Source organism: Ammospiza nelsoni, chromosome 3 (assembly GCF_027579445.1).
Source record: "Ammospiza nelsoni isolate bAmmNel1 chromosome 3, bAmmNel1.pri, whole genome shotgun sequence".
NCBI lineage: Eukaryota > Metazoa > Chordata > Aves > Passeriformes > Passerellidae > Ammospiza > Ammospiza nelsoni.
Genome location: NC_080635.1, coordinates 115,254,815 through 115,282,086, shown reverse-complemented (window position 1 = coordinate 115,282,086; position 27,272 = coordinate 115,254,815). Strand labels below are relative to the sequence as shown.

The window sequence follows — 27,272 nt, the reverse complement described above, 5'->3', positions numbered from 1 at the left end:
TCAGCAGGGCTGCCTGGGCACCCAGCCCTGCTCTGGAACCTTCCATGCTGCAGAGGACACTTCCCTCCTGTTCAGTGTCCATCTCACAGCCCATCTCTGCCTTTATCCTGCACTCAGAACTTCCCCTTGCAGGCACCCAAGATCTCCAGTCCCACAGCCCTGCTCGCCTCCTGCAGCAGCCCCTGGGCTGTTTGGGTTCTTGTGAGCATGCAGAGAGAACAGCACTGCCCTCCTCAGCCAAGGGCAGTGCCCTGGCCAGCAGAAAGCAGGGGAAGCAGTGCCAGTGAAAGGATCAACAGCTGATCTCTGAGATTGTCCCAGGCTCGCTGTGCAACCCAGCAATGGGATTGTTCCACCAGGGACCTAAAAATTATCAACTGACCCCAGACCACCCTCTGCAGCTGTGAAGGGGCGAGCACGGGGCCAGGAGAGCTGTGAGGCCACATTATCATCCCCTGCACTCATACCCCCAGGCACTTCCACTCCTGCAAAAGGGTACACGGCTGCACAAACCCACAGCGTTAGAGTTTCCTTTCTCTGCACACAGCCATGACAAAAGCTCTTTTATTAGGGAGAGCAAGGCCTAGAAAATAAGGAACTAGGAAGTTATTTGGCATAAAAAGAAGCATACAGCCATTAAACAAGGAGTCAAACAGGAAGAAGTGTCATATTTATGCTGATCACAGAGTAAAAGCTCCCTACAGCCCTCAGATCTGTATCAGGGACTGCAAACAGTATTTGCAAAATGTTTGCAACACTGAGTCACCAGAAGGAACAGGGTTTTATTATTTCTGGCAGTTGAGTATCATTAACTGAGGGAGCAAACAGATTCAGAGTATGAAAAGTTCACCACACACTGTTCCCAGTGCAGGTGAAGCTTACACACATATGCACACATCTACTGACATGGCTTCCAGCAGGAAACCAGCCTCTGCCAAAGCACTGCCCATGGCTCCCTCCAGAGAAAACACTGCTGGAGCAGCACCCGTGGCACTGGTGAGGGAGAGCTAATGTCACACAAAACTGGAGAAGGCAATCTCCAAAGAAATCAACATAGAATCAAAGTCATGGCATGGCTCTTGTGGGAAGAGACCTGCCCAGGTCACCCTGTCCAACAGCCCTGTTCCAGCAGGGACACCCAGAGCTGGCTGCCCAGTACTGTGTCTGGGTGGGAAACTCCAGAATGGAGACTCCATCCCAGCCTTGGGCAACCTGTGCTTGTGCCACCTCCACACTGAGAATGCCCAGGTCCAGAGGGACCACCTGGGCTCCAGCCTGTGCTGTGGCCTGTGCTCCTGTGCCCTGGGCTCACCTGCACAGCCCTCCCTGGAGGTGATCCCCACCCCGGGGGGCTGCTGGGGGCTGTCCCCAGCCTGTCCCTGTCCCTCATGTCCTGGGCACCCAGCAATGAGCCTGATCTACGGGGGCTGCACTGAGCACAGGGCCAGGACCATCCCCTCCCTCCTCTGGCAAAGTTTTGCCTAATGCAGCCCAGGGCATCATCAGCTACTGACTCCCAGGGCCATGGCACACGCTGCTGTCCGTGAGCCACAGAGGGACAGGATCACACTGTGTCACACTGCTCATGAAGCAGCAAGTGGTATTTTTACATTTAAAAGATTGCTTAAGAGCTCTAAGCTGACGTGTCTGACCACATGCATTACATGGAAGCAGAAAGTAGAAGTAGGCAGAGCAGGAAGAACAAGAACAGATAAAAAAGAGCTGTGGGATTAGTACCTGTCAATCCTGGCTGCATGCAGGCTCTTAAACTGTGACTTAGGGGCTTATTGGCACTTCAGCTGGAAGAATTCATTATACAAACAACTTCATCCCTAACAAAGTGTGTTGGGAGATCTGCAATCTGCACCCAAAACCAAGTTCCACATTCTAGACCAGAAGCATGGAGGCTTCACTGACCATGCAAACAAACCCCTGCTTGGGCTGCACCAATGCAATATTGCTATGAAATAGATATACATGTTCACATCACAGTGCAAGAATTGCATGCAATCAGAAAAACCAAGAACAGACACTCACTGAATGCTACAGACTGAGCTACTCTGGAGCAGCCATCTGCTCCCAGAGGACACATGTGCACTGGAAAACAAGCCCTCAGAAACACCACTGTGAGGATCATCTTCTGCTGTGAGCAGCTCTGCCTAACAGAAGCAGGGACTGAACCAGTATAAATGCACACTCTAAAATGCAATTGGGGCCCACAAGATCAAGAATTTCAAGTACAACTTTCCCAGATTTCAAGCTCCACATCTCTGATTATCATTGTTCCACAACGTGCCAAGGGACCTGGGGAGGTTTAACCCACAGCAAAGCTCACCCTGGGAGCAGTGCCCGAGTGCCCACACAGCTGCAGACCCAACTCACAGAGCTGCCCAGGCTGGGAGGGAGCTCTGCAGAGCACAGCTCAGCCTGCTCAGGCACAGCCAGCACCACAGGCTGCCCCTGCCTGTTGGTGCCTCAGTGATCCTTTCACAATGGCACAAAGGAGCTCCCTGAACTGCTGAGGCTCACAAAGCCTTCAACCCAAGGGCCCTGGAAGGAACAGACACCTGCAGCTGCTGTGCTAATGTGAGAATGGGTGAATGGAGACCTGGATGACTACAGTTCACATCCCCATGCCCACGGGGCAAGTCACATAAAAGCAGAGAAAAAACAGAGCTGAACAAAACTGAAGCAGCAGTGCCTTCAGTGCAACATAGAAATAACAACGACCTCAGAAAATGGATGTTCCACAACCTGAAGCACTAAACAGAGACATTCAAACCTTTTAAAATATTTTACTTAACTGAAAACAACAACCAGTCTAGGTGGCTTTCTGGTGTTTTCATGGATGAGGTCAGCCCCAGCAGCACACAGAGGCTACTCTGAGCTACGGAAATTGGAACTAGGAGCAAGAGCTGGCTTTTAAACCTTCTGCAAAACAAAATGAGTTTATTACTATCACAGCATAGAAGGAGGAGAATCTTGGCCACAAGGCCACCAAGGTGACCAGTTCCTCCCACTAAAGTGGACTGTAAAAATGCCACCAGCCTCCCCAGACACAGACCCTGAACACGGGGCCAGCAGGAGTGAGTACTGGAGCCTCCAGCAGGACAGAGCCCATGGATGGCACTCCCCATGGCTGCTGCTCCTGCTCTAACTCTGTGCTCACAGGAAAACCCAGGGCAGCTCTCTGGAGCTCTTTCTGCCCCTCTGGTCACCACAGCAGCAGCCACAGCACTGCAGCATTACATTGTACCAGCACCATTAAAATCAACCTCACGCTGTTCAACCCGGCCTGTCCAACAGCTTCTCATGAACAAGCCAAATGAGAAGTGCCTTCACTTGGAGACAGGCTCTTACACCAAGAGTTTCACACACAACACAGACCCATGGCAGTCAAACCTCTAAAATGAAAATCCAGCCCTCTCAAAAAACTAGCCTGGATCCAACCTTGAACTTTCTGCTATATAAAAGTTCCACTCAAAACTATTTCCTTGCCCAGTCTCTTTCCCAGCAGCACCTGTAGTCACAGAAAAATCTCATTATGAATTTCTGCCTTAGTTTTGCCAAGTTTCTAAGGAACCAAAAATGTTTGGCTTGATAGACAATGTGCTTGACTCACACATAAAACTGCACAGTTAGAAAAGCTAAACTACATCTATTCAAGTTACATTTTCCTAAATCAATGCTAACATACCATTTTTATGGCAGATTTTTTTAATGTCTGATGACTTAAATTATCCATTATTTTCCTTTTAAAACTACACCTACCATAGTTGAAAAAACAAAAAAGCCAGATCCAAGATATCCTACTAACCTCTTATTTCTGCATCACCTCAGGTGTCTGTTAAGAATGTGGAAACCAGCATAGCATTTAAAGATCAGGCAACAAGATCCAAGGGAGTGAAGTGATGACTAAAATAAGATTAGTTATGAAAGCATGTCACTCACAGCCTCACCAGCTCAATGCTCAAGCAAAACAGGAGCCTTCCACCCTAGATTCAGTGTTTTCAAACCCAAATCACTGCTCAAGATTTAGTGTTTTCAAACCCAAATCAATGCTCAAGCAAAACAGGAGCCTTACACCCTACATTCAGTGTTTTCAAACCCAAATCACTGCTCAAGATGCCCAGCTCTCATATCAACAGCATCTCCTGGTACAACAGAGTGTTGGAACAAGTTCAGAGTCCAGGAAAGCTCAGTGTTCCAAGGCCATCTGATGCTGTTCCAGGACAGCTGAGGCACCACAGCATCTCCTTGTGCCTGCAGAGTGCTGTTCCAGGCTTCTCCTGCCCTTCTAGAACCAGGGCCCTTGGCTCTGCTCACAGGGGTGCCCGATTCTGGAGGAGGGGCTGGCCAGCCCTCAGCCTTGCTGCCCTCAGCCTCAGGGCCCAGGCCCAGCCCCGGGCCTCAGAATCACAGAAATTCTAGGTTGGAAGAGACCTTTAAGATCATTGAGTCCAACCCATGTTCTAACACCTCAACTAGATCATGGCACCAAGTGCCACATCCAGTCTTTTTTTAAACTCTTCGAGGGATGGTGACTCCACCACCTCCCTGGGTAGATGATTCCAGTGTTTGACCACTCTTTCTGTAAAATACTTCCTCCTTAATTCTAGCTTGCATCTCCCTTGGCGCAGCTTGAGACTGTGTCCTCTTGTTCTGTCTGTTGTTGCCCGGAGAAAGAGACCGACCCCCAGCTCATCACAGCCACCCTTCAGGAAGGTGAAGAGAGTGATAAGGTCATCCCTGAGTCTCCTTTTCTCCAGGCTGAACAACCCCAGCTCCCTCAGTCGTTCTTCATATGGCTTGTGCTCCAAGCCCCTCACCAGCCTCGTTGCTCTCCTCTGGACACGCTCAAGCATCTCAACATCCCTCCTAAAGTGAGGGGCCCAGAACTGGACGCAATACTCCAGGTGAGGCCTCACCAGTGCTGAGTACAGGGGAAGAATGACCTCTCTGTTCCTGCTGGCCACACCGTTCCTGATACTGGCCAGGATGCCATTGGCCTTCTTGGCCACCTGGGCACACTGCTGGCTCCTGTTCAGCCGACTGTCAGCCAGCACCCCCAGGTCCCTTTCCACCTGAACACTGTCCAGCCACACCGTCCCCAGCTTGTATCGGTGCAGGGGGTTATTGTGGCCAAAGTGCAGGACTCGGCACTTGGACTTATTGAACTTCATCCCATTAGAGCCCCAGCCCCGGGCCTCAGCCCCAGCCCCGGGCCCCAGGGCTCAGCCCCAGGGCGGTCCCCACTCTGTGGGCTCATTCCTGGGCCAGTTCTCTGGCTGCTGCTCTGCCACCCTGCAGCCATCACCCTGACACCTGCCCTGCTCTTCAGGCCTCCAGCCCTGACCACATCCCCATCCATCCCCTCAGCCACTCCAGACTCCAGCCCTGACCACATCCCCATGCCCTCAGCCACTCCAGATCCCAGGCTGAGCTTCCAGGAGCCTCTGCCCCGCTGGCAATGCAGGGTGGCACAGCACATCCTCCTGCCAGCCTGGAAGGCACAGAGCCCATCTGGTCAGGCCCTTGCCCTTTCCACCACTTCAGCTGATGGTTGGTAGGTTCCCAACTCAGTAGAAACAAACTCTAACCATCGAGAATAACCCTGATGGTAAAAAATAAAATAAATAATTATTTTAAATGTAAACACGGTGTTCTACGCAATAGGGTTACAAATTGCAGCACTCGAATCCTTCTCTGGCTCCCACCAGCCCAACTCCCTCCTCATATGCACACATCTCCCCAAAACCAGAGATTTATCTGGGGAAACATCAATAGCCAAGCTTACTTCAATCCAGGGACTCATTTGGGGCAGGAGGGATCTGGCCATCAGGAGCCAGATACATTCACTGAAACATTCATCTTAAAACCAACACATCTAAGGAGTTCAAACTACAAGCAAGCAATTGGATAGCCAAGCACACAGTGGGGGCTAGTCCAGGGCTGGGCCCCAGCCAAGGGCAGCAGAGCAGCAGCAGGGAAGAGCCTGATGGACGTGGGAAGTTCAGCTGGGAAGAGCTCAGAACAAGGCATGGCTTGTTGACATGCAGGAGCTGGCATGCACGGGGTCCGTGGACTAGCACACGCTAAGAACACGGAGAGGGAGAAAACTAACAACCAGGAGACTTCACAAAGGGCAGTGCTCCCTCTCTGTAAGGCTCTGGCCAAGAGCACGAGGAACTGTTGGCATCCCAGCACACAACAAGAGCTCTCCAAGCAGGATGCACCTAAGCCAAACAGTTTTACACACAGCCTTATAGCAAGGGAACACTGTAAATACATCAGTGTGTATGTCTGTGTGTTACAAATATAGATACACACACATATATATATAAATATATATATACAGATACACACAGAGGTAAAATCATGTACATGACATAAGTGGAGTCACATCACAGGAGCGGAGAAGTTTGCTCACCATTAGCAAATATCCTATGAAAGACTGTTGTAACAGAGCAGCCCGTGAGCGGGAAGTAAAACGAGATAAAGTCAATGAGTTGGTGAACAGCAAAGCACTTACATCCATAGAGACAGCTGGGTCAGAGTCAGGGCACACAGGGACAGGACTGAGCACCGGGCCCTGCCTCAGCCACCTCTTCAAAGAAATCTACCTAGGGAACATCAGGGCTTCTACCTGAGAACCAGGCTGGGCAGGGGACACAAGGCAGCTCTGACCAAGCAGAAGATCATGGCAGACTGAGACCAAGAAGCCAGAAATTCTGTTCTTCTGTGAGTGTCCTACAGTCCCACCCACCCCACCCTTCAGCAGAGAATTCCCTTTCTCTAATCCCAGCAGCTTCTGGCCACAGATCTCAGCAGGAGAACCCACACTTACACACCTGGCCACACGATAAACAGCAGAGCTAATACCCATAGAGTCCTGCCCCATGGCCTGGGACTGAGGGCAGAGCCTGAGCAGACACAATTAAACAGACTGAGGCTCAGTCAGGGGTGGTGCAGCCAGGACAGACACACAGCAGCAATGCCTGGGGGCACAATCTGCACTGCACTCCCCGAGCCTCCTCTGGGCTCCATCGAGGTCTCACTCAGCAGATGCTGACACATTGCCACATCTCAGGAGCACCAGAAGACACTGAGACCCCCCAGCCCGAGGCCTCCCTTCTGCTGGGCACTCCCAGAGCTGCCCAAGAGGAATTTCATTCAAACACATCACTTCTTTCCACCTGTGGATGGTTCTTAGGCTGCCAGTGGGAGTTCCAGGAACAGCTGCCAGTAATGCCACCAGGAGCAGGCAGCAGCACCAGGCACCCAGTGTGAGTGTACACCCTGCTGTACACACTGTGTGTACACACTGTGTACACACTGTTCTTCCCACACTGAGAGCAGCTGCAGCCCCAGAACACCCGTGTTCTGCAGCACATCCCCGTCAGCAGCACAGACACCCACAGAGGCAGCACTGTGCTGCCCCTGGGCTCCGGGAACAGTGCACAGGGCACAGCTTGGGCTTATCACAAGGAATTTCATCTGACCCCAGCCCCACAGAGCAGGTGGGACATTCCAGTCTCTGAGTGGCAAGGTTAAGAGCTGTAAGTGTCTTTCCTATCCTCATCACGAGTTCTCTGAAGCTCTCCACTCACTTGAAACATTCTCCTTAAATCTATAACCTCTGCACTTTATGGAACTGGGGAATAAAACATAAGCAAATGAATGGATTATGGATGGCTTTTGCATTTAAACATTATGCAAAATCTTTCCTCCTTCCCAGTCCCTTTTTCTCCCACAGCTGACCCCAGCACACAGATTCACAGGCTGAACAGAGAACCAGTGCCCAGTGCAGCCAGGGCAGGTGCTCCTGCCTCTGAGGGAGCAGCAGGGAGCACAGGGCTGTTCCCACCCTGAACGAGTGTCACAGGGACCCCATCAGGCATTTCCAGGGTGCTGCTGCTCCCTGGCACACCCAGCAGACAGCAGGATGTCCTGCAGTGCACCCAGCAGCTGCCCTAGCCAGGCTTTTGCCCCACATTCAGCAAGTATTCTCTTTGCCAAAGCCACAGGGAGAGGAGCTTGGGGAGCAGCATCCAGCACAGCACTGGGGACACAGACAGCACCAAAGCACAGCTCACAGTGCACTGAATCCTTGTTCCCCATAAATCCACAGGAATTGCTGTCCTGCTGCTTTAAGTAGACACGGGGAAGTGCTCAGACACCAGCCAGCTGTACAGAACAAGGACAGGAGCAGCAAACATGGGCCTGGCATTGTCAGTGATCCTGGAGAGCTGCTGTTCCAGGCACAGAACTCAAACCCAGCCCATGTGGCACTGCAGAGGCAGCAGGGCCAGGGAGAAAGGCTCCAGCTCAAACACAACCAGCAGTCCTGGGGATGCAGCTTTGCCTTTTCTGGTTGGCATTGCAGGAACAGGAATACATCCTGCAACACTGCCAACTCCAATTCCAGCCTGCACTGGAGCCACAGCTTTCCCATCTGGGGGATTCCTCTTCTGACCACAAGTCCACTTGCAATCACTTCCTTTTTTATTTAGGAAAGGACCAGAATCTTTTAGATGAATTACTTGACTCCTGAATGTGAGGTGAGGCAGGCAGCCCACAGCTGTGGAGCAGAGAGGTCAGGAACAGCTACACACGAGCACTGCAGCTGCAGCACATCCTGCAGCTGGAAAGCACAGACACCCACCTCTCCTGGCATGAGCACACACACGTCCCTGTGCTGCACCTGACAGCAGCAAAGCTGTGTGAAACTGAGGGGAGCCAAGGTGTGAGGCTGAGGCCACCACTCACCCACAGCTGAAGAGCCTGTGAGCAGCGGCCCTGGAGCTGCACTCTCTGGGAATGGCAGGGCTGAGGAGCTGCAGCATCTCCCTGGGGTGAAAGCAATGCCAGCTCCATGGGTTTGCTTTTACAGACAGCACTGGCTGCCCTGCAGAAACATGGCAGCTGCATGGTACCTTGAAACTGAACTGAAAAAGGGAATTTCTGGAGTACTCAAGTCTTCCCATCAGTCTGAGCTGAATGCCAGGGAGTTTGCCAGCATACAGGTACTAGATGTGCTCACTCTTGGAAATCTGTCCCACTTGGAGAAAGTCAGGAAAACACAAAGTCTGTGTGATGACATGGTGACATCAGCTTGTGTGAAGTCCCCAAGTTTACAGGCAGGTCAGGAGCAGTGAAGTGGCTCCTTCTGCCACAATCCTGTCTCCCTGGTACAAGCACAAACCTGCTACCCCAGCTCTGGGACAACACAACAACACAGGAGTTCTTTGATGGGAAGAAAAGCCACAGGTCTGCAGCTGATGGAGAGGCTATTTCTAGATGACAGGTGATGCAGAGCATCCTCCCTGTACACTCCACATCAAAGCAGAACTCACACAGACAACAGCTCCAGGAAAGCAGAGACCTATTCCCAGATTGAGAATACTTGCCGAAGTTGAACAACAGGTAGCAAAGCTGTCCCTTGAAAGGTTGTGTCAAGGAGTGAAATAATGCATCCTGACTGCAGACAGATCTTTAGAGACATGGGAACAGCAGGAAAAGCCAGAGCATGCAAGGATGCTCTGCACTGCCAGGAGCATCACTGCTCACTTATGAAATAAACCATTCTGGCACAGGGTGGCTGCTCCAGCAGGGCACGTGGGTGCCAAGCAGGCTGAGGGCAGCTCAGCAGCCTGAGGCAGCTCCATTGTCCCATGGGATAATGGCATGCTGGATAAGCCACTGGCTGCTGCCAGTCTGTCCACTTTATAATAAACATGGGCTGCTACCAGCAGCACTCCTGTGGCTGCACGAACACAGCTCCCAAAGCTCCACAGTGCTGGGAGAAGAACTCTGTGCATCAACATGAAAACCTGCAGAGCAGATGAACCCACAGATTATGTGCTTACAAAACCTCCAGGTTTCAGCATCATTTCCTGTGCCATCCCCTTGAGACAAGAAGCTAAAGAAGAGGCTAGAGAAGAGCCACTCCTGCACTGACAAGGGTCCAATCACCAGTGAATCCTGCTCCCAGTGTCTGGCACACCTGATGTGGAGGTGGAGAAGCACCTGTACACACACGCCTCTGGTGCCAGGGAGCTGGAAAGGAGCAGTGCCTCTCTCTGTGTGGGCAGTCTCTGGCAAGGCAGGGGCACCCCAGCAAGCATTACCTGACCCGATTTTGATCAGCCCGTTGTGCTGGATGAAGATGGTGTCACAGGTCAGGTTGCCATGGATGATGGGAGGATCACAGGAGTGGAGGTAGCTGCAGATGCAGAACACAGCACTGGTCAAGGCCTTGAACCCCTCCCTTCACACCCTCCCACACCAGGAAACCTCAGAAGAGAACAGGAGAGCAAAGGGCACATGCCAGGGATTTACAGCAGCTGGGAGATACAATTCCATGAGTGTACATCAGCCTCTGGCTGAGAACCAAACAGCAATTGCCTCTAATGAATCTCCAGAACATGGCAGAAGGGAAGAGAAAGATTTCTCCTATCAGTTCCCAAGAAACTCAGGGTACCAGAGGTAAAGACACAATTTCATCCAACCTAGTACTGCTGAGTGCATTCTAAAAGGGTTACAATTTTATTTTTATACCAAAAATACCAGAGCCTTAGTCTGCCCCTACTCAAAGGGGCACTTAGTGCTATACACACACAACTGGGCATGTTTGTCAGCAGGCACAAATAAGGCTTTTCAGTGCTGGGTCCCAGGTACACTCTGGTTTTGCATCTCACTCTGCTGGGGTTAGCAGCTAGCACAAAGGAGGACAGTCAGCTCCCAGAGGCTTATTAGAACCCAAACTATTCACCAATAGTTGTAATTTAGCCAAGTGGCACCAGAGTTTCCTCTATGGAGTGCAAGCCATGCTCTGTCATCCAGGCTGTTGTTTTCCTAAGGTTCTAATTAGATACTCACCAACTCTAGCCCAGGTGGAAAAGAGTTTTTAAAACCCATACCACATGCTACCCAGCTGTATTGCACAAAGATGGCTGCAGAAAGGCTGCACCATCAAAAAATGTACACACACACCTAACAACACCATGCCTCAATATCCCTGAATCCACTGCCTGCAACAGGCCTGCAGCCTGCCAACACTGTGGAAGTTTTCCTAAGCCCCCTCACATGGAACTTGAATTCCCTGTCATCTTTGCAACATCCTCCCGACCAAGGAGAAACTCAGATTATAAAGCTGGATACTCTGGAGACCTCCCTAATACTTAACTGCCATCAGTCCCAAAGGCTGGGACCTCAAGGTCAGCACCCCACGTACCTGAGAGCAGAGAGGATCTGGGTACACCACCGCTTCCATGCCTGCAGGTACAAGAGGAAAAGGAGAAAATCATCCACAAGGAGCTAATCAGCTAATCTGTAGTTCTGTGATTCACAGCCCACTCGCAGGAAGCAATACCTGCCCCAGCTTTTACTCAGTGCAGGTGTAAGGAATCAGTACTCCTATGGTCAGCTTGTTTCTATATACTCCCATGGGTCCAGGAACACACCTGGGCTCCAGTCTCCCGTGTTACAGACACCTTCCCCCTCCCTGTGAGGCCCCTGGACAGGGCCATACCAGTCACACCTGGACAGGAACACACGCGCGGCACACTGTCACACCTGGACAGGGCCACGCCTGCCACACCACACCTGAGGAGCTGCAGAGCTGCTGGCAGTACAGCAGCCAGCACAGAGCTGCTGTCCCAGAGAGCCTGCAGCTGACCTCAGTCACAGGGACACAGGGCAGCTGCAGCAATGTGTTATCACCAGTTCTCTCTGGGATCCTCTGCTGAAAGGGATTTCCAGGGGCTGATGGCTCAAAAGAGTTATGGTCACACAGAAAACAAGAGTTACCTTTTCATTCATGGTTTTGTGGTTTTTCTTTGTCTTCTTCAGGAACTGTTTCAAGCTCCCTGAAGACATGTACTCAGTGATGAAGATCACCTGTGGGGCAGCAGGACACGTTACCCTCCACCTTGTTAATTACCCAACAATGAGAACCCAACAGCCTGACGGCTGCACTCACCCTGGCCTTGTTCTCTTTGACATCAGCCCAGTATTTGTGGAACTTCACAATGTTGAGATGATCCAGCTGAATCAAGTTGTCAAACACTGCTTTAACTTTTTCCTTAACATCAGAAAGACAAAAACATGTCATATCAGAGACCACACAAAATATCCTTCTCTCTTCTGGGCTCTTGGTCCCCTCAAACACTAACATACATGTGCTAAGAACAGGGAGGATCCCATTTCCTTCTGCACTGCATCTCACAGAGTGTGGTTTGATGGCCAAGTCAAACTGAACACAAGGGCTCATGGAAATAGCCCAACAGTCTTCCAGGACATTTCCTATACAGGCCAGGCTTAAGCCAAATTTGCTACATTTGGACAGCACAGCCTTCCAAACCCAGGCAATAATCAGCACAAAAAGCATCCACAGTCCCACCCCAGGGCAGGGTGTGCTCCTCACATCCGGTTGGGAGACACATCAACTCACTTCCTGAAGCTTGAAGTTCTTCCTCTCAGAGAACTGCACTTCATTCCAGACAACCTCCACGCCCTCCTCGGTGTCCATGGCCAGGTAGGCGCTGTCAATGCCCGGGACATTGCGCTGGTTCACCTGCAGGGAAGGGTGGAGACACCTGTGAGCCACACCTGACCACTGCCATGCAGCACCACTGGAAAATCATCAACTCTGCTCATTAACTTTAAATAATGAGGATTCCAGGACAGGATCTGCACATGGAGCAGGGCATATCCCCAACATGAGTCACTGCAGAGCATGTGAGCAGCCAGTCCTGAGCACACTGCTGGGGAAACCTTGTGCGCACAAACGCTGTGCTGCAGCAAAGCTGCCTTCCACCAACAATATATTAGAGTCTCATGGTTCAGGACACCTGCAGCTCATTCCACCACAAAAAAACACTCCAACAATACAAGAGGGATATAGAAATGTCTCAGTAACTCAGATACAACTTTGTGAAGGAATCCCCTGAAAGGTGATGACACCTGAAACTCAACCAAAGCACAGAGGAACAAGGGGAAAGCTGAAGCTTCAGAGGGGGAACCGATGACACAAGGGAAACCACAAGAGTAATTTCTTTAGTTAATAATTGTAAACATTGACCCAGCACAAGTACATCCACACTGAATGTTAAAGACACAGATGAGCACTCAGACAGCAGCAAGATAAGGGGAGGGGATTGAGAGTTTGGAGCCCAGCACGAGGATGGCAAGGGCTGTGGGAGGACATAAGGCGGAAACAGCTGCAGAGATCAGAGGTGAACCCTGCTCCCAGCACCAAAGCTTTCTTCAACATTGTTCTTCAGATATCTAGCAGCATTCCAGATGAACATGGTCTCTTTGATCCAGCATCCATGGCATTTACTGCAATGCCTTTGCAGGCAACCTCACAGGCACACAGCAGCCACCGTGGATATCCCTCTGCACTGGACTCAAAGCACTTAGAGAGGACAAGAAGGCAGAATCCACCTTTTAATTGTCAACCAGCAGTCATTGCTGCTCCCATCTGCTGCCCACACACCAAGAATCACTTCACAGATCCACAGGACAACCTGAATTGGAAGAGATCCCCAAGGATCACTGCAGCCCAGGTTCTGTTCCTGCACAGGACAGCCCCAGGAATCCCCCCTGTGTCTAAAGCACTGTCCCAGCACCCCTGAACTCAGGCAGGGCTGGTGCTGCTCTGATCACCAGGCCTGGCAGCTTCCAGCTGATCCAGCTTCCCCCTGAGGTAACTGATAACACAGATTTGCCTGGAAAATCCAGACTCATCTTCTATCACCTCCAAACACTTCAGAGCTCCTCCTCCTTCTCATATTGTGTCACCTTCTCTTCCCTCACTAAGGACCCCATCAGCATCTCATTGCTGGAAACTTCTCACCTTATAGAAGAGCTCCCTCAAAAATCCCTTCTCCCTGGGCAGCCACTTTCACATGACCAAATGTACCCAATTCCATCATTCCAGCTGAGTTACTCCATTCCATTCTGCTCCCTCCATAGCCTGACCACAGAGGGACAGGCCACCAACACAGGTGGGGTTCTTTATCATCTCCCACGGGACTCTGAGCAGGCCCAATGACATTTAACACTCTGGCACTGCAGGTGACACTGCAGCTCAAAGGGTGCCAGGCACAGTGAAAGCAGAGTGATACAGAGTTCTCTGGCAGTAAACTCAGCAGTAAAGGAGAATGACACAGCAGCAAGGTGTGGCACGGGCACGAATAGGGGTACAGGCCATAATTACACCATAATTACTGCCTGAATACAGAGGACAGCTATGGAAAATCATCACAGGAGGTGACAGCCCAGCATGAACCATCCCACCTCCTTCCACCTGAGCTGCCTACACAACTGAGGGGTGAAAGGACTGAGGTTTGGTTTAGGAAGGCATTCATATTGATCCTAAAAACTTGATTTTTTAAATGTATATATATGTATATAAACATACTGATACCAACAGGCCAGGCCTCTTATGTTTCATCATTAAAGAAAGCTGAAGGAATAAAAGCAATTAAGGATAGAAGATTTATTCCTTCAAATTTTAGAATAACAAATATCTTGGGGATGGCAACTTCATAAGATCACCCAGCACAATTACTAAAGCTGAATGGCAAAAGGCTTTAGCTTCAGGGAAGGTTAAAGAAGCCCAAGGCAGCAGAAATGTCTCAATAACTCAGATACAACTTTGTGAAGGAATCCTCTGAAAGGTGATGACACCTGGAATTCAATCAAAGCAGAGAGGAACAAGGGGAAAGCTGAGGTGTGTGCGCAGTGCAAGGACAAGGTGACAGCCACCACACTGACACTCAGTGCATCCCTTGGATTCTCCTTCTGCACCCCACCTGCTGCCTGCTCACAGCAACATCTAAATAAACGATGGAGTCCAACAGCTAAAGGCCCTCTGCTCAAAGGCATCCAGCTTTACTGCATTGAGTAAATCCTCAGGAACCAGAAACTGCTGAAATTCTGCCCCAGTGATGCAGCTGGGGCCGTGGACCTGCCACATCTCCCACTTGTGGCCCAGCTGCCCGACATGAATGATTTCCATGACTCATAGGCAATATCCCAGAGCTCCAGATATGACTCAGGACACCAAGCCCAGCTGACATCACCCATGGCAATTCTGTTCCTCGGGAGATTCAACAGCCTGGGGAGAAGAGCAAAGGGGAAAATGCAGACAGACAACTGAAAGACAACAGCAGACTCCTCCTGCTGCCTGCCAAATCCCTGCTGCACATCCCTTCCCGTGCTCGGCAAGGCAGAATCCTGAGCCCTCGTGAAAGCATTGGGATAATTTATCACTCTGGTGTTTGTCCCAGAGCAGGCAGCTTCTGCACCCTGAGGGAGGAAGTGATCTGAGCCCAGCTTAGCCCAATTTCTGCAGCACAGGAAGCAGCTCTGCACTACAGAAGAGCAAACACAGCTCTGAGTCCACGTAAGCAAAAGGCAAGGAAACTCAACGGGAATATTAAATACTTAAAGGAGTATGGGAGGAGTGGCACAGTAGCTCTAAGGGGGAAAAAGCCTGGAAGTTAAATTTCCCTTTGGAAAGCTATTCCATTGTCCAGAGCATATTTTTTGTATAGCTCTCAAACATCTGTGTATCTGTAGCTGAAAGAGCATAGACCTTTGGAGAGACATTCTGCAGTTCACATGATCTGTCAATTGAACAAAAAACAAAAACAGCCTAAATCACAAGTCACAGTGATGATTTACAATCTAGGGATAAAAGGTATAAAAACTGGGGAGAAGAACACAATAACTAGAGTGTCAGTACAGAATGGAGTTGCACATTGAAAAAGAGCTGGGGAGAGGCAGCACACCAGGCCACAGCCTCACAAGAAGCCCCAGACCTGGTTCAGAGCAGCATGAATGTGTTACCCAGTTTTCCTGGCCACCTGTTTAAGCCAGAGAAAGGTGAAAGCTCTGTCCAACCACCTGGGAAATGGTTGGGACTAGAGATAAGAGACCCCCAGAGCCAGCAGCTGGGCCATGAGCAGCTCAGCTTCTCTCTGAGCTGTGGGGAAACTAAAAACAGCAAATTTACCCACAGAAATTGAACAAAAAGGGCTCTCTGGCATCTGAGGCTAATCCAGAATGTAACACAATAAAGAATGTCAGGTCCACTGCAGGCAAAGGCAAAAGAAATCCAACAAAGCAAAGAAACAATGCTACTTCATGTTTTAAATAAACTGACACATTTGCCTTGGCAATTACAGTCATGGTAGTGAAAAGCTGAAAGGCTTTAATTCAACAAGAAAATTAAAATAACCAGTGTAATTGAACAGCAGCAAGGAAAGAGTGGTATTGATTATTACCATGGCTGTGCAGACACCTCATGCAGCAACTAAACTGTAAGGAGTAGACAACCCGATCATCAGCACTACAGTTATTGGTTCTTCCAGACATGGTGCAACAAGTAACAGGATCAAACACATCACCAGGAGTTGGTCTGTTAACCCAAGGCACACATCTGGACCGTTTAAAGACAGAGCTGAAAGCCCTCCATGCGCTGAGATTGCTCTCCCTCGCTCCTGCCTTCAGCGCTCCAGCCCAGGAGCTGCTGTGCTCAAAGCCAGGCCAAAGCTGGGTCCCTGTCTCCTGCCATGGGTCCTGCCCTGTGCTGCCGAGCCCTGCTGGGAGCCGGGACGCCCTGCCCGGAGCCCTCCTGCCAGCCAGGGCTGCAGCTGCTCCCCAGCAAAGGGACAGCTTTGGAACCCCTGCACGGTGTCACTGCTGTCTTATACATCACAACGTTCTATTATCATTATGGTGCAAGGATCTCATATCCTCAGTTTCATACCTCCTCTAGGACTGCTCTTGGTCCTTGCAGCAGCCATCTGACTTCTCCTCCCACCAATCCACTCTTTTATACCACCAGCTTTATTTGCTACAGGTGTTGCCTGTTATCATCCTACTCTTTTGTAATAGGGTCCAGCTGCAACTCGTTGGGGGATAATTACATTCTACATTACCTTCATTTACCCATACTGTGTCCCCCTACATGTCACACCACCGTTCTACAGCCTGTCACCCAGTGGCCATCCAGCCTCTCCAGAAGCACTCTGACAGTTCTGGCTTACACCACACTGCAGGACAGACCTAACCACAAACTCCCACCAGGAAACTCCCCAGGCAGCACATCAGCAGTTTACAAAAGCACAGAACTATGACAGGAGTCAAGATACTCTGAATAGAAACTAGCCTCCTCTGGATACAGTCACTGAGATTGGAAAAGCAGCCTCAGATCATCGAGTCCAGGCACTCCCCCAGCACTGCCAAGGCCACCACTAACCCATCCTGCACAGTGTCACATCCACACTGCTTTTAAATCCCTGCAGGGATGGGGAACACCGCTTTAAATTCCTGCAGGGATGCGGACTGCACCCTGCCCTGCTCAGCCTGGGCCAAGGCTGGACATGGCTTAAAGGAAAGAGTTTTCCTTAATACCCACCCTGAGCCTGCCCTGGCCCAGCCCGAGGCCATTTCCCCTTGTCCTGTCCCTGTCCCCTGGCTGTCCCCTCCTGTCAGGGACCTGTGCAGAGCCACAAGGTCCCCCCTGAGCCTCCTTTTCTCCAGGCTGAGCCCCTTCCCAGCTCCCTCAGCCTCTCCTGGGGCTCCATTCCCTTCCCAGCTCCCTCAGCCTCTCCTGGGGCTCCATTCCCTTCCCAGCTCCCTCAGCCTCTCCTGGGGCTCCATTCCCTTCCCAGCTCCCTCAGCCTCTCCTGGGGCTCCATTCCCTTCCCAGCTCCCTCAGCCCCTCCTGGGGCTCCATTCCCTTCCCAGCTCCATCCCCTTCTCTGGACACTCCCCAGCCCCTCAGTGCTCCCTCCTCTGGAAATTCTCCAGCCCCATTCCCTTCTCTAGACACTCTCCAGCCCCTCACTGTCCCATTCTCTGGACACTCTCCAGCCCCATTCCCTCCTCTGGGCACTCTCCAGCCCCATTCCCTCCTCTGGACACTCTCCAGCCCCATTCCCTTCTCTGGACACTCTCCAGCCCCTCACTGTCCCATTCTCTGGACACTCTCCAGCCCCATTCCCTCCTCTGGACACTCTCCAGCCCCATTCCCTTCTCTGGACACTCTCCAGCCCCTCACTGTCCCATTCTCTGGGCACTCTCCAGCCCCATTCCCTTCCCTGGAAATTCTCCAGCCCCTCGCTATCTCTCTTGCTGGGAGAGGCCCAGGATTTGAGGTGCATTCCCACCAGTGCCAAGTATCCCAGAGGGAAAGAAGCATCATTCCACCTATTTAATGGATACCAGAAATTAATACAAACTGCAAGACCAAAGGGAGGAGTGCTCAGTTTCACTCGGTGCTTCACAACAAACAAGGAATCCAGTGGAGTCCGAGAGCTCAGCCACACTGAGCTGGTCTGTGGCAGGAGGAAGAGGCAATGATTCCTCATCCCTAACTCCCAAGAGGAAACAAACATCAAAATAAACAAGGCAGTGTGGAAGAAACCCCAATATCTGTGAATGAGCCCATTCAGATAGCTCATCAGGAAGGTTCTGTAACTGCACTGGGAAAGAGTGCCAGCAGAGTGACACTCAAGGAGAGAGGGAAAACCAGACAGGACAAACTCCATGTGATAAACCCCCAGTCTGCTACAGCCCATCCTGTTCTTCTGTGACACTTTCATTGGCAGAGAGACCTTGAAATCACTGCAGGTAACTGAACAGCATCAGTCACGCAGGAGGGGCTCAAAGATCAGTACTCTGAACAGAAAATGCCGTAAATATTGGTATGCTGTGGAAGCACCACTCTTGGAAACAATCCCTGAAGTCACATAAAACACTAAAGAAAAGCTATTATTTCATGTTTTCTGATAATACTGGAGAAAGCAGGCAATGAGGGGAGCAAACAGCATATTTTAAACAGGACCATGACCACCTGATCTTGACACACATCTCTAAATGGCAAAGCTGACTGCCATAAGGTGTCAGAAGTAAAAACGGCTGCAAGGTGAGATTATCAGTAATTCTGATATGGAATAATTGTACTTGTGTACACTGTTCATGGGACGTTTGAGGGAACTTCCAAAGGTACACAACAAGAACGATCAAGACAAGTGTCAAGCCAAGTCCTCAGCCTTGTCACCATCACCTGTACTGTCCTTATGTTAAACTATTTTTCAAACCATTTTCCATGCCAATGTGCTTCTCAGTCTGTGTGTGTGTGCACAGGCAAGCACGCATCTGCAAGCAACCTTCACACCAGATGAGCCAGAGCTGGGACGAGCTCTTGGGGTTGGGTTCTGCAGAGAATGAGGGCCTGGGAGAGAGGTACCACACACCTGAGATGGGATTTCTCCTGAGCACTGGTCAAGAGAAACAGGGGGCAGCTGTCCTGCCATCCATGTCACTGTGGGATGCTTGAGGAGCACCACAGGATGCTGAAGATCACCGTGGGATGCCTGAAGATGCCCGTGCTTTCAGGCTACCCCAGGTCTGGCTGTGCCTGTGTCCACCAGGATTTGCCAGGCCCCTCCCTGCAGGCAGGACCCGCAGCCAGAGCCCCACACAGCCTCTCTCTGTCCCCTGTGCTCTCCCCAGCCAGTCCAAGCTCCCCCAAAGCTGTGGCAGCTGTCAGGACACCACTGTGGCTGCCTGGGCACCCAACACAGAGGGCTGACCCGCAAGGCTTTGGTGCTGCTGCAGACCAGGGACACCAGGGCAGTGTCAGGACACCATGGGATGTGTCCTTGCCAAGACAGAGGGCTGGCCAGGGCAGGCTTTGGCGCTGCTGCAGACCAGGGCATTTTTAGAACAGCTCTGTGAGGAATGCAGAGGGAGCTCCGTGGCTCAGCCCAGCCCCTGCAGCGTCCCAGGAGCAGCCAGCCCTGCTGCAGGCACTGCTGCAAGGATGAGTGCCAGCTGTTCGTCACAGCCTGTGAGCACGGACACAACGGGGCTGTGACAAATGCTCTGCACCCCCAAGTGCCCCTCAGCCATTTCTGGCACTTCCCATTTCTGTCAGGAAGCCCCACATGAGCCAATAAAAGTGTTAAAAGGCTTCACAAACTCCCTTCTTCTTAATACCTTCCCTGTGGTCAAGGAATGCTATAAAAACTACAGCATGGCATTGGTTTTCTGCACCAACAGGAAAAAAACCAAACCCATTGTCAAAGCCTGTCAGGGAGCTGGCAGCCCTCTAAGTGCCAGCCTGCTTGGAGGACTGGTGCTTATCTTTTACTGCCTCAGCAAGTTTCCTTCCAGTCACAACAGAGGCTGAGAAAATCAGGCTCCAGCATCCCACAATCCAAACACTCAGTATGTTAGCATTTTTTCTCCAAGAATCCTGCACTCTGTCCCCTTGAAGAAATCCAGGGGTACAAAAGTCACCAACTGCCTTCAAATGAAAAATTATTCAAGCAACTGAGACTCCCCCTAGAAGCGAGAAGACAACAAAGAGATAAAGATGCAGCAGACCCAGTGTTTCAGTTCCTGTCTCTCTGAGCTCAGGTCCTCATCAGTCACAGCTCTTTTCTTAACATGGTTCTTAACATAGTTTCAGCATAGATTGAGAGCATCTGTAAGCCTGAAATCCAGCTGTAACATCCAGCCATCAGCAGCTGAGGAGTACCAATCCAAATGACAGACAGGTCTTCCATAGAAAAAAGAGAACCAAACTCACAGCAGTGTGCTGCCTAAATGAATTTTTTTAACTTCCAGCATCCACTGAAGAACGGCAAGACAGGATTCATGTGCACAGGTGCACAGTGTCTCAAACTTTGCTCCCTGAGCTCTGCTCCTGAGCTGACAGCCAGGCCCACAGGGAACTCCACCCATCACAATCCAAACGACAGACAGATCTTCCACAGAAAAAAGAGAACCAAACTCATGGCAGTGTGCTGCCTAAATGAATGTTTTAACTTCCAGCATCCACTGAAGAATGGCAAGACAGGATTCATGTGCACAGGTGCACAGTGTCTCCAGCTCTGCTCCTGAGCTGGCAGCCAGGCCCGCAGGGATCTCAGCCCATCGCGCTGTCACAGTCTGCACGCCACCCTAAGGGAAGCTGTGGAGGGCTGCAGCTTCCATCCCAGGGTGAAAAACCCCACACAGAAAACAAGAACTACTCAACGTGGCAACCACTGCATGCACAGCCCCACTGACACGAGGCGTGTGCCCAGAGATAAGGCAGAGAGGAACATCTCAATCTCAGCAGTCACTGAAGTGGGGCAGAGCACGGAGAGTGCAGCAGGGGAAAGTCCAGCAGCTGATCCAGTGCTGAGTGAGTAACACACGAGCCACAGAGCAACAATCAGCCACAAGGTCACCCTTGGCTACCAGGAACTGAAACGTCCCTTCAGCCAGCCCAAAAACCCCCTCAACACTCCAGAGGCCGTGGGACAGGTGCCCAAACCCTGTGCAGGACAGCACAGGACAAGTTTCCAGAGGATGGGCAGGACACAAGCAGGGCTGCAAGAACTGCACAGTTGTTGCAGACATCTTTTCATGAAACATCTCTTCTTTGGGATTTTTCCTCCTGAGAGGCTGGGAGGCCTCAGGAACAAAAGGTAAACAATGGTTATCTGCTGCTGTGGAGTGCAACAGGTGCATCTGTGATTGGCCCACGTTGGTTTGTTTGTTTGTAATTAATGGCCAATCACAGCCAGCTGGCTCAGACCCTCTGTCCGAGACAGAAGCTTTGTTATCATTCTTGCTAATGCTATTCTTAGCTTAGCTAGCCTTCTGGTGAAACCTTTTCTGCTATTCTTTTAGTATAGTCTTAATATAATATATATCATAAAATAATAAATCAGCCTTCTGAAACATGGAGTCAACATTCTTGTCTCTCCCCTCATCCAAGAACCCCTGTGAACACCGTCACACCCAGTGTTCTCCCGCTGCCCGAGCAGCCTGGCACATTCTCTGGGAAAACGCAAAGGTATTTAAGCACAGATCAGTGCTCAGTCTCCCATTTTCTGCCTCTTCTGCTCCAAGTGCCAGGCTGAGGAGTGCAGCAGCACTGGATGAGAGCAGCACCACCCTGAGCAGGCTGTGCCTCCTCTGTGAGGAGCCCCCAGAACAGCCAGGCCCAGGCTCTGCCCTCCTCACCCTGACAGACACACCCACACACCCCAAAAGGGGACCCGCTTGTGCCCACACACACGTGGCACGGACTCCTTCTCTCCAAAGCACACCACAAAGATGCCAACAAAGTACTTCTCATAAAGCCTTGGCTCACACAGTCACACGGCGTTCTCCTCCCCAGAACACGGACAGAAACTTGCTCGAGAGGCAGCCCTGACACACAGCAAACCCAAGGACAGGGCCATCGAGGAGGGGCTGAGCCTCTCCCACTCACACGAGCTTGCCAAGCCCAACACCATTAACGCTGGGCTGGAAATGAAGGCTGTGCTGCAGCGGTGCCCAGCTCTTCCTGCAGCCATGTGTCAGCCACGGAGCTGCCAGCAGGGACAGCAGGCACCCAGCTCTGTGCCAGGAGGCTAAACCTGACCTGCCAACGTGGTGCTGCACGCCTGCTCCATTAGGCAGTTTCTATTCCTAGGAGGCACAGCAGATGATTCTCGAGATACTCGGACAACCCAAGAAAAGCAAGCTATGATCATGCTGACTTCAAGGAGGAAATGGAAATGGAAATGTCCTGGAACAGCAGGGCAGCACGAACAGAGGTTTTCAGGGACAGCAAGCACAAGAGAGCCAGGTGAGCACAGGCTGGAGACCCCACCAGCCCTGTGACCACCCTGCCCTCACGCTGGGGCCTGCCCTGTGCTCCAGCCACAGCACAAGACACTCTGTAAAGCATCACCCGTGTGCTGGTCAGGAGAGAAACCAGGGATGTGGCACTATCCCAGAGCCAGATTCAGCTCTGGGAGGAAAGCAGCACAGTCCACAACACTGCAGGAACCACAGGTGCTTCCCCATGTTCCACAAAAAATGGAATGTGGGGAACACAAGCATTTTCTATCTTGTTAAAAAGGGTTTCTAATTAAAAATGTCACAGAAGCATTTGATTTTATTAAAACTACTCTGAACTTTCATGGGAATTACACTCTTTGCACTACAGAGCTCCCTGTTTATAGGAAGAACTACAATCAATGAACTCAACACTCAATCCTTTTTTATATCTGAAATTTAAGCAGGAATAGAATACAGAATAGCCAGCTGGAAGGGACCTCCACAGATTTCCTGGTTCCACTGTTGAACCCAATCAGGGCTGGCCCATGTCACAGCATGTTGGGCATTGTCCAAATGCCTCAACCACGGACAAGCCTGGGGCAGGTGTGACCCCCTCATAAGGAAATGCTCCCACTTGTCCAGCCTGAGCCTCCCCAGATGAAAGCTTGGAGCTGTTCCCTGGTCCTGCCCTGGATCCCGGGGAGAAGATCTATACAGGGAGCATCCCCTCTCATCAACACCTGGCTCTGCCCCAGGATGGGGTTCCATGCCGTCCCACGAGGTTTGCCCTCTCGATGCCAGGGAACACGCTCGCTCCAGCCGAGCTGCTGCCACCCAGGACCAATCCCTGTGGTTCCTTTTCCTTTCTGCAGGGCTGCGCTCCGTCCGCTCCTGCCCCGCTCAGCCCCGTTCCCCGCAGCATACCCCCTTGTGAGCCGGTGTGTTTCCGTTAGCGGGCACGGTTCGGTTCGGCTCAGCCCCGTTCCCCGCAGCATTTCCCCTTGTGTGTTTCCGTTAGCGGGCACGGTTCGGTTCGGCTCAGCCCCGTTCCCCGCAGCATCTCCCCTTGTGTGTTTCCGTTAGCGGGCACGGTTCGGTCCCGCTCAGCCCCGTTCCCCGCAGCATTTCCCCTTGTGTGTTTCCGTTAGCGGGCACGGTTCGGTTCGGCTCAGCCCCGTTCCCCGCAGCATCTCCCCTTGTGTGTTTCCGTTAGCGGGCACGGTTCGGCTCCGCTCGGTCCCGCTCAGCCCCGTTCCCCGCAGCATCTCCCCTTGTGTGTTTCCGTTAGCGGGCACGGTTCGGTTCGATTCGGCTCCGCTCGGTCCCGCTCCCCTCCCCGAGGCCGGCGCAGCCCCGAGGGTGTGGCCGCCTCGGGGCGTGGCCAGAGCGAGCCGCAGCCAATGGAAGCGGCCGGCGGTGATGTAAGGCTCCGCGCCGCCTGCCATTGGCTGGCGAAGCCGACCCGCCGGCCCCGCCCTGGCCCCCGGCCCCGCCCCGCGGTGCCCCGGGACCGGCCCTGATCCCGGTACCGGTCCCAATCCCGGTGCCTGTCCCGGTTCCGGACGGGCCGCGGGCGCTAGCGAGGGCCCGAGGCCGCTTTCCCCGAACCGGGAGCGGCAGCCCGGGCGCGCGGGGCCGGCACGGCCAGCGCGGGCCGTCCTGGCCCCGCCACCGTGCCGGGACCGGCGGCGCGGGCACCGTCCCGCCCAGCGCTGCGCGTTCCGGTAAGCTGGCACCGACAGCCCCGGCGCACAGCCAGCCTGCCCCTCCCTGCACTGTCTGCACAGCTCCACCTCTGCTGCAGCGAGCGCATCGCATCGCTCATGGATGGTAAAACTATCTTTTAAAAAATAAATAAATATAAAGGCGAGGCCATTACATTTCAAAACCTATAGCCGGAACACGGCACTCGGAGCAAGCAGGAAAGGATGTCACACATAGGAAGTACCAGAGCAGAGGCAGAACATGCTGTCTCAATCCTGTGTGTGCACCCATTCCTCTCCAGATTATCATGTCTCATTGTTTCCACGGTGCCAGCTCATCCCACATCCAGCAGACACTGCCACAATAAAAGATCGGGATTGCATCACTGGGAAAAGGTCGGCAAACACTTTTTCCACAGTGACACCATCTCCCTGAGAGCGGCAGTGAGTAAGAGCCTGCCAGCACACTGCACAGACAGGGACAACCAGTGTGGACGGGGGAACAAGGGCACTCTGCTCTGGGACAGGCAGCAAAGCTGCTACACCAAATAAACCCAGGTCAGCACAGCTGCAGTGCCACAGTTTGCTCCAGAGAGCAGAGCAGCCCAATGATTGTGACAGCAAAGAGAGTCTGCTGTCATGCAGCCCAGGCAACAAAAGCCTCTCCACAAGCTGGGGGCTGACTGAGACACGAATTCACAGCAGGATTTCACTGCAGGGTCAGCTGCAGCTGAGGCTGCTCCCAGTCTGAGCTGAGTGAAGGCTCCGGCAGCAGCAGCAGCCCCGAGCTCACCCACATCACCCAACAATGATGAGTTCTGCAGCCCTGACACCCACTCCTCAGCCTCTGGGGGTACAGCAGAGCTCTGGCCTCCACAGTGGCAACCTGAAGCCGTAAGACAATCATTTAACCACGCCGAAATGTCAATGAATTTCATTTGCCTGCTGAGGGCCTACTGAAAACCAAAGAAAACACTAGAGCCTCCCAGATGTTACTTGAGGTGTAGGAGAGCACAGAAAACCCTGTGTCTCTTTGCGTCAAAACGATCAGTACTAAATAAAACACATTGAAAAGACAACACAAACAAGCCAGCTTTGTTCTCCAGGACGTGCCCCTTCAGTGCAAAGCAAGAGATAAAGCACTTCAGGTATGGAATATACTGTGAAGGACACAGCCAGACATTCACGCTTCTCTAAAAAAAGAGAAAAAGGAAACTTTTTTTTTTCCTGTTAAAGCTACATTTGTAACCAATCTGCAGAGCCACACCAGAACAGGCACATCCTGAGCACACCAAGCCAGCGTTTGGCTCACGTTAAACCAAACCATGACAGCCCTCAGCAAGCAAAGGTGAAGAACTGCAGGGAATCCCTGACCTTACTCTGACCTCCAAATTTACATCAGAACAAACGCCTCTCTCGCCACCCCCGGGGTTCGCACTGCCCTTTTCGAAGTGCTGGACAAAGCAGACAAACGCCTGTGCTCAGCCCGAGCCGGCTGAGAAAAGCCCCATCAGCACTTGGTTGTGTGGCTGTCAGCACCTGCCAGGGCTGCACAGCCTGCCCAGCCAGGGAGAGGCACCGTGCCAGCACAGAGCAGAACCAGTCCGTACAGACAGCCCCCAGGAAGGAAAACAGCGCCCAGCGAGGAGCGGTAAACAGGAGAGGTCCCAAGCACCACGATGTGATCTCCCTGTGCCCTGACACAGCACGCTGCCAGCACACGCACCGGGGCGGGCAGGGCAGCACAGGCCGAGGAACGAGGCTGTGAGAGCTCACTGTGCGGCATCCTGGCTGCACACCACACAGCAAAGCCAGCTCTCAAAGCTGAGGAGCCGGCTCGAGAACCGGCAGCAGGTACACCCACTGCCCAGAGAACACCCAGAGCTGTCCAGCCACCGCTCCTCGCCGCTCCCGGAGAGATAGATCGGTGAATCTCGCACCGGGAGGGCCGGAGCCACTCCCCGCTCCCAGCAACTGGCCGTGACAGCGGCCTGCGGCAGGGCACGCATCCCTGGCCGCGCTCCAGCCGCACGCTCCGCGCCGAGGAACGGCAGGAGCTGGGCCCCGCATCCCCTCCCCGCCTCCCGGGAGCGCGGCGGGCCCGCTGCGGGGCCGGGCTGTCCGGGAACAGGCGGCAGGAGGACCGGGGATCGGGGGGAGCGCCCACCGGGCGCCGCCCGGGCTCCCCGCAGCTCCGGGAACCGGCTGCCGGTACTGACCTCCTCGCGCCGCTTCTGCCAGCGGCCGCACGGCGACTCCTCCAGGATCTCGGACTCGTCCTCGCTCTCCTCCTCCTCCTCCTCTGGGGGCGCCGCGGAAGTCACCGGCGCAGACACCGAGGTCATCCCCGGGCCAGACGAGGCGGGCTCCGGCTTGGGGTCGGAGCCGCTGCTGGGCACCTGCTTGGACTCGCCTTCCGACATGCTGCGGTCGCACACCCTGCGGGAGAGCCGCGCTCCGTGAGGCGCCGGGCCGGGCCGGGCCCACCGGGCCGGACCGGGCCGCGCCCGCCGGGCCTATCAGCCGGGGTCGCGCCCCGGGCCTGCCAGCAGCGGCCAACCCGGCCGGTCCCGGGGCGAGGCGGGGGCCGAGGGGTGGGAGCCGCGCACTTACCGGGCCCGCAGCGCCTCCCGGTCCCGAGCACGGCCCCGCCGCAACCGCCGCGCTGCGTAACGCGCCGAGCGGGGTGGGGCCTCCGCCGCAGCCAATCAGCGCCGCGAGCGGCGCGTCAGCACCCGCCAATGGCCGGCGGGCGGGGCCCCGCGCTGCGTCACGACAGGGGGCGTCCTGCGCGAAGGGCCGTGAAGGATCGTGAATGGGACGGGGCAGCCCCGTGAAACAGCCAATGAGATAGCGAGAGCGGGCCTTCAGGGTCGCTGATTGGCCGGGGGGCGTGACTCAGCCTATATAAGGCGCTGTGTGCGCAAAGGCCTCTCATAT

The 27,272-nt window shown here is 53.0% G+C and overlaps 1 protein-coding gene across 3 annotated transcripts in view; it reads right to left on the bottom strand.

Moving 5' to 3' along the window:
* NRBP1 (nuclear receptor binding protein 1) overlaps window positions 1-27,078 on the bottom strand; it is a 33,862-nt gene extending 6,784 nt beyond the window's left edge. The window contains exons 1-8 of one of the 3 annotated variants that reach the window (XM_059467827.1): window positions 26,946-27,078; window positions 26,552-26,771; window positions 12,455-12,577; window positions 11,984-12,085; window positions 11,812-11,901; window positions 11,237-11,277; window positions 10,131-10,225; window positions 6,431-6,454 (exon numbers count right to left, since the gene is read on the bottom strand). In XM_059467827.1, the coding sequence (XP_059323810.1) occupies window positions 6,431-6,454; window positions 10,131-10,225; window positions 11,237-11,277; window positions 11,812-11,901; window positions 11,984-12,085; window positions 12,455-12,577; window positions 26,552-26,755 (679 nt within the window). In that variant the 5' untranslated portion in view covers window positions 26,756-26,771; window positions 26,946-27,078. Of the gene's footprint in view, window positions 1-6,430; window positions 6,455-10,130; window positions 10,226-11,236; window positions 11,278-11,811; window positions 11,902-11,983; window positions 12,086-12,454; window positions 12,578-26,551; window positions 26,772-26,945 lie in introns of those variants that run through there. The other 2 variants (XM_059467828.1, XM_059467829.1) reach the window with 2 other exon arrangements.
* Between the last annotated feature and the right edge of the window lie 194 nt (window positions 27,079-27,272).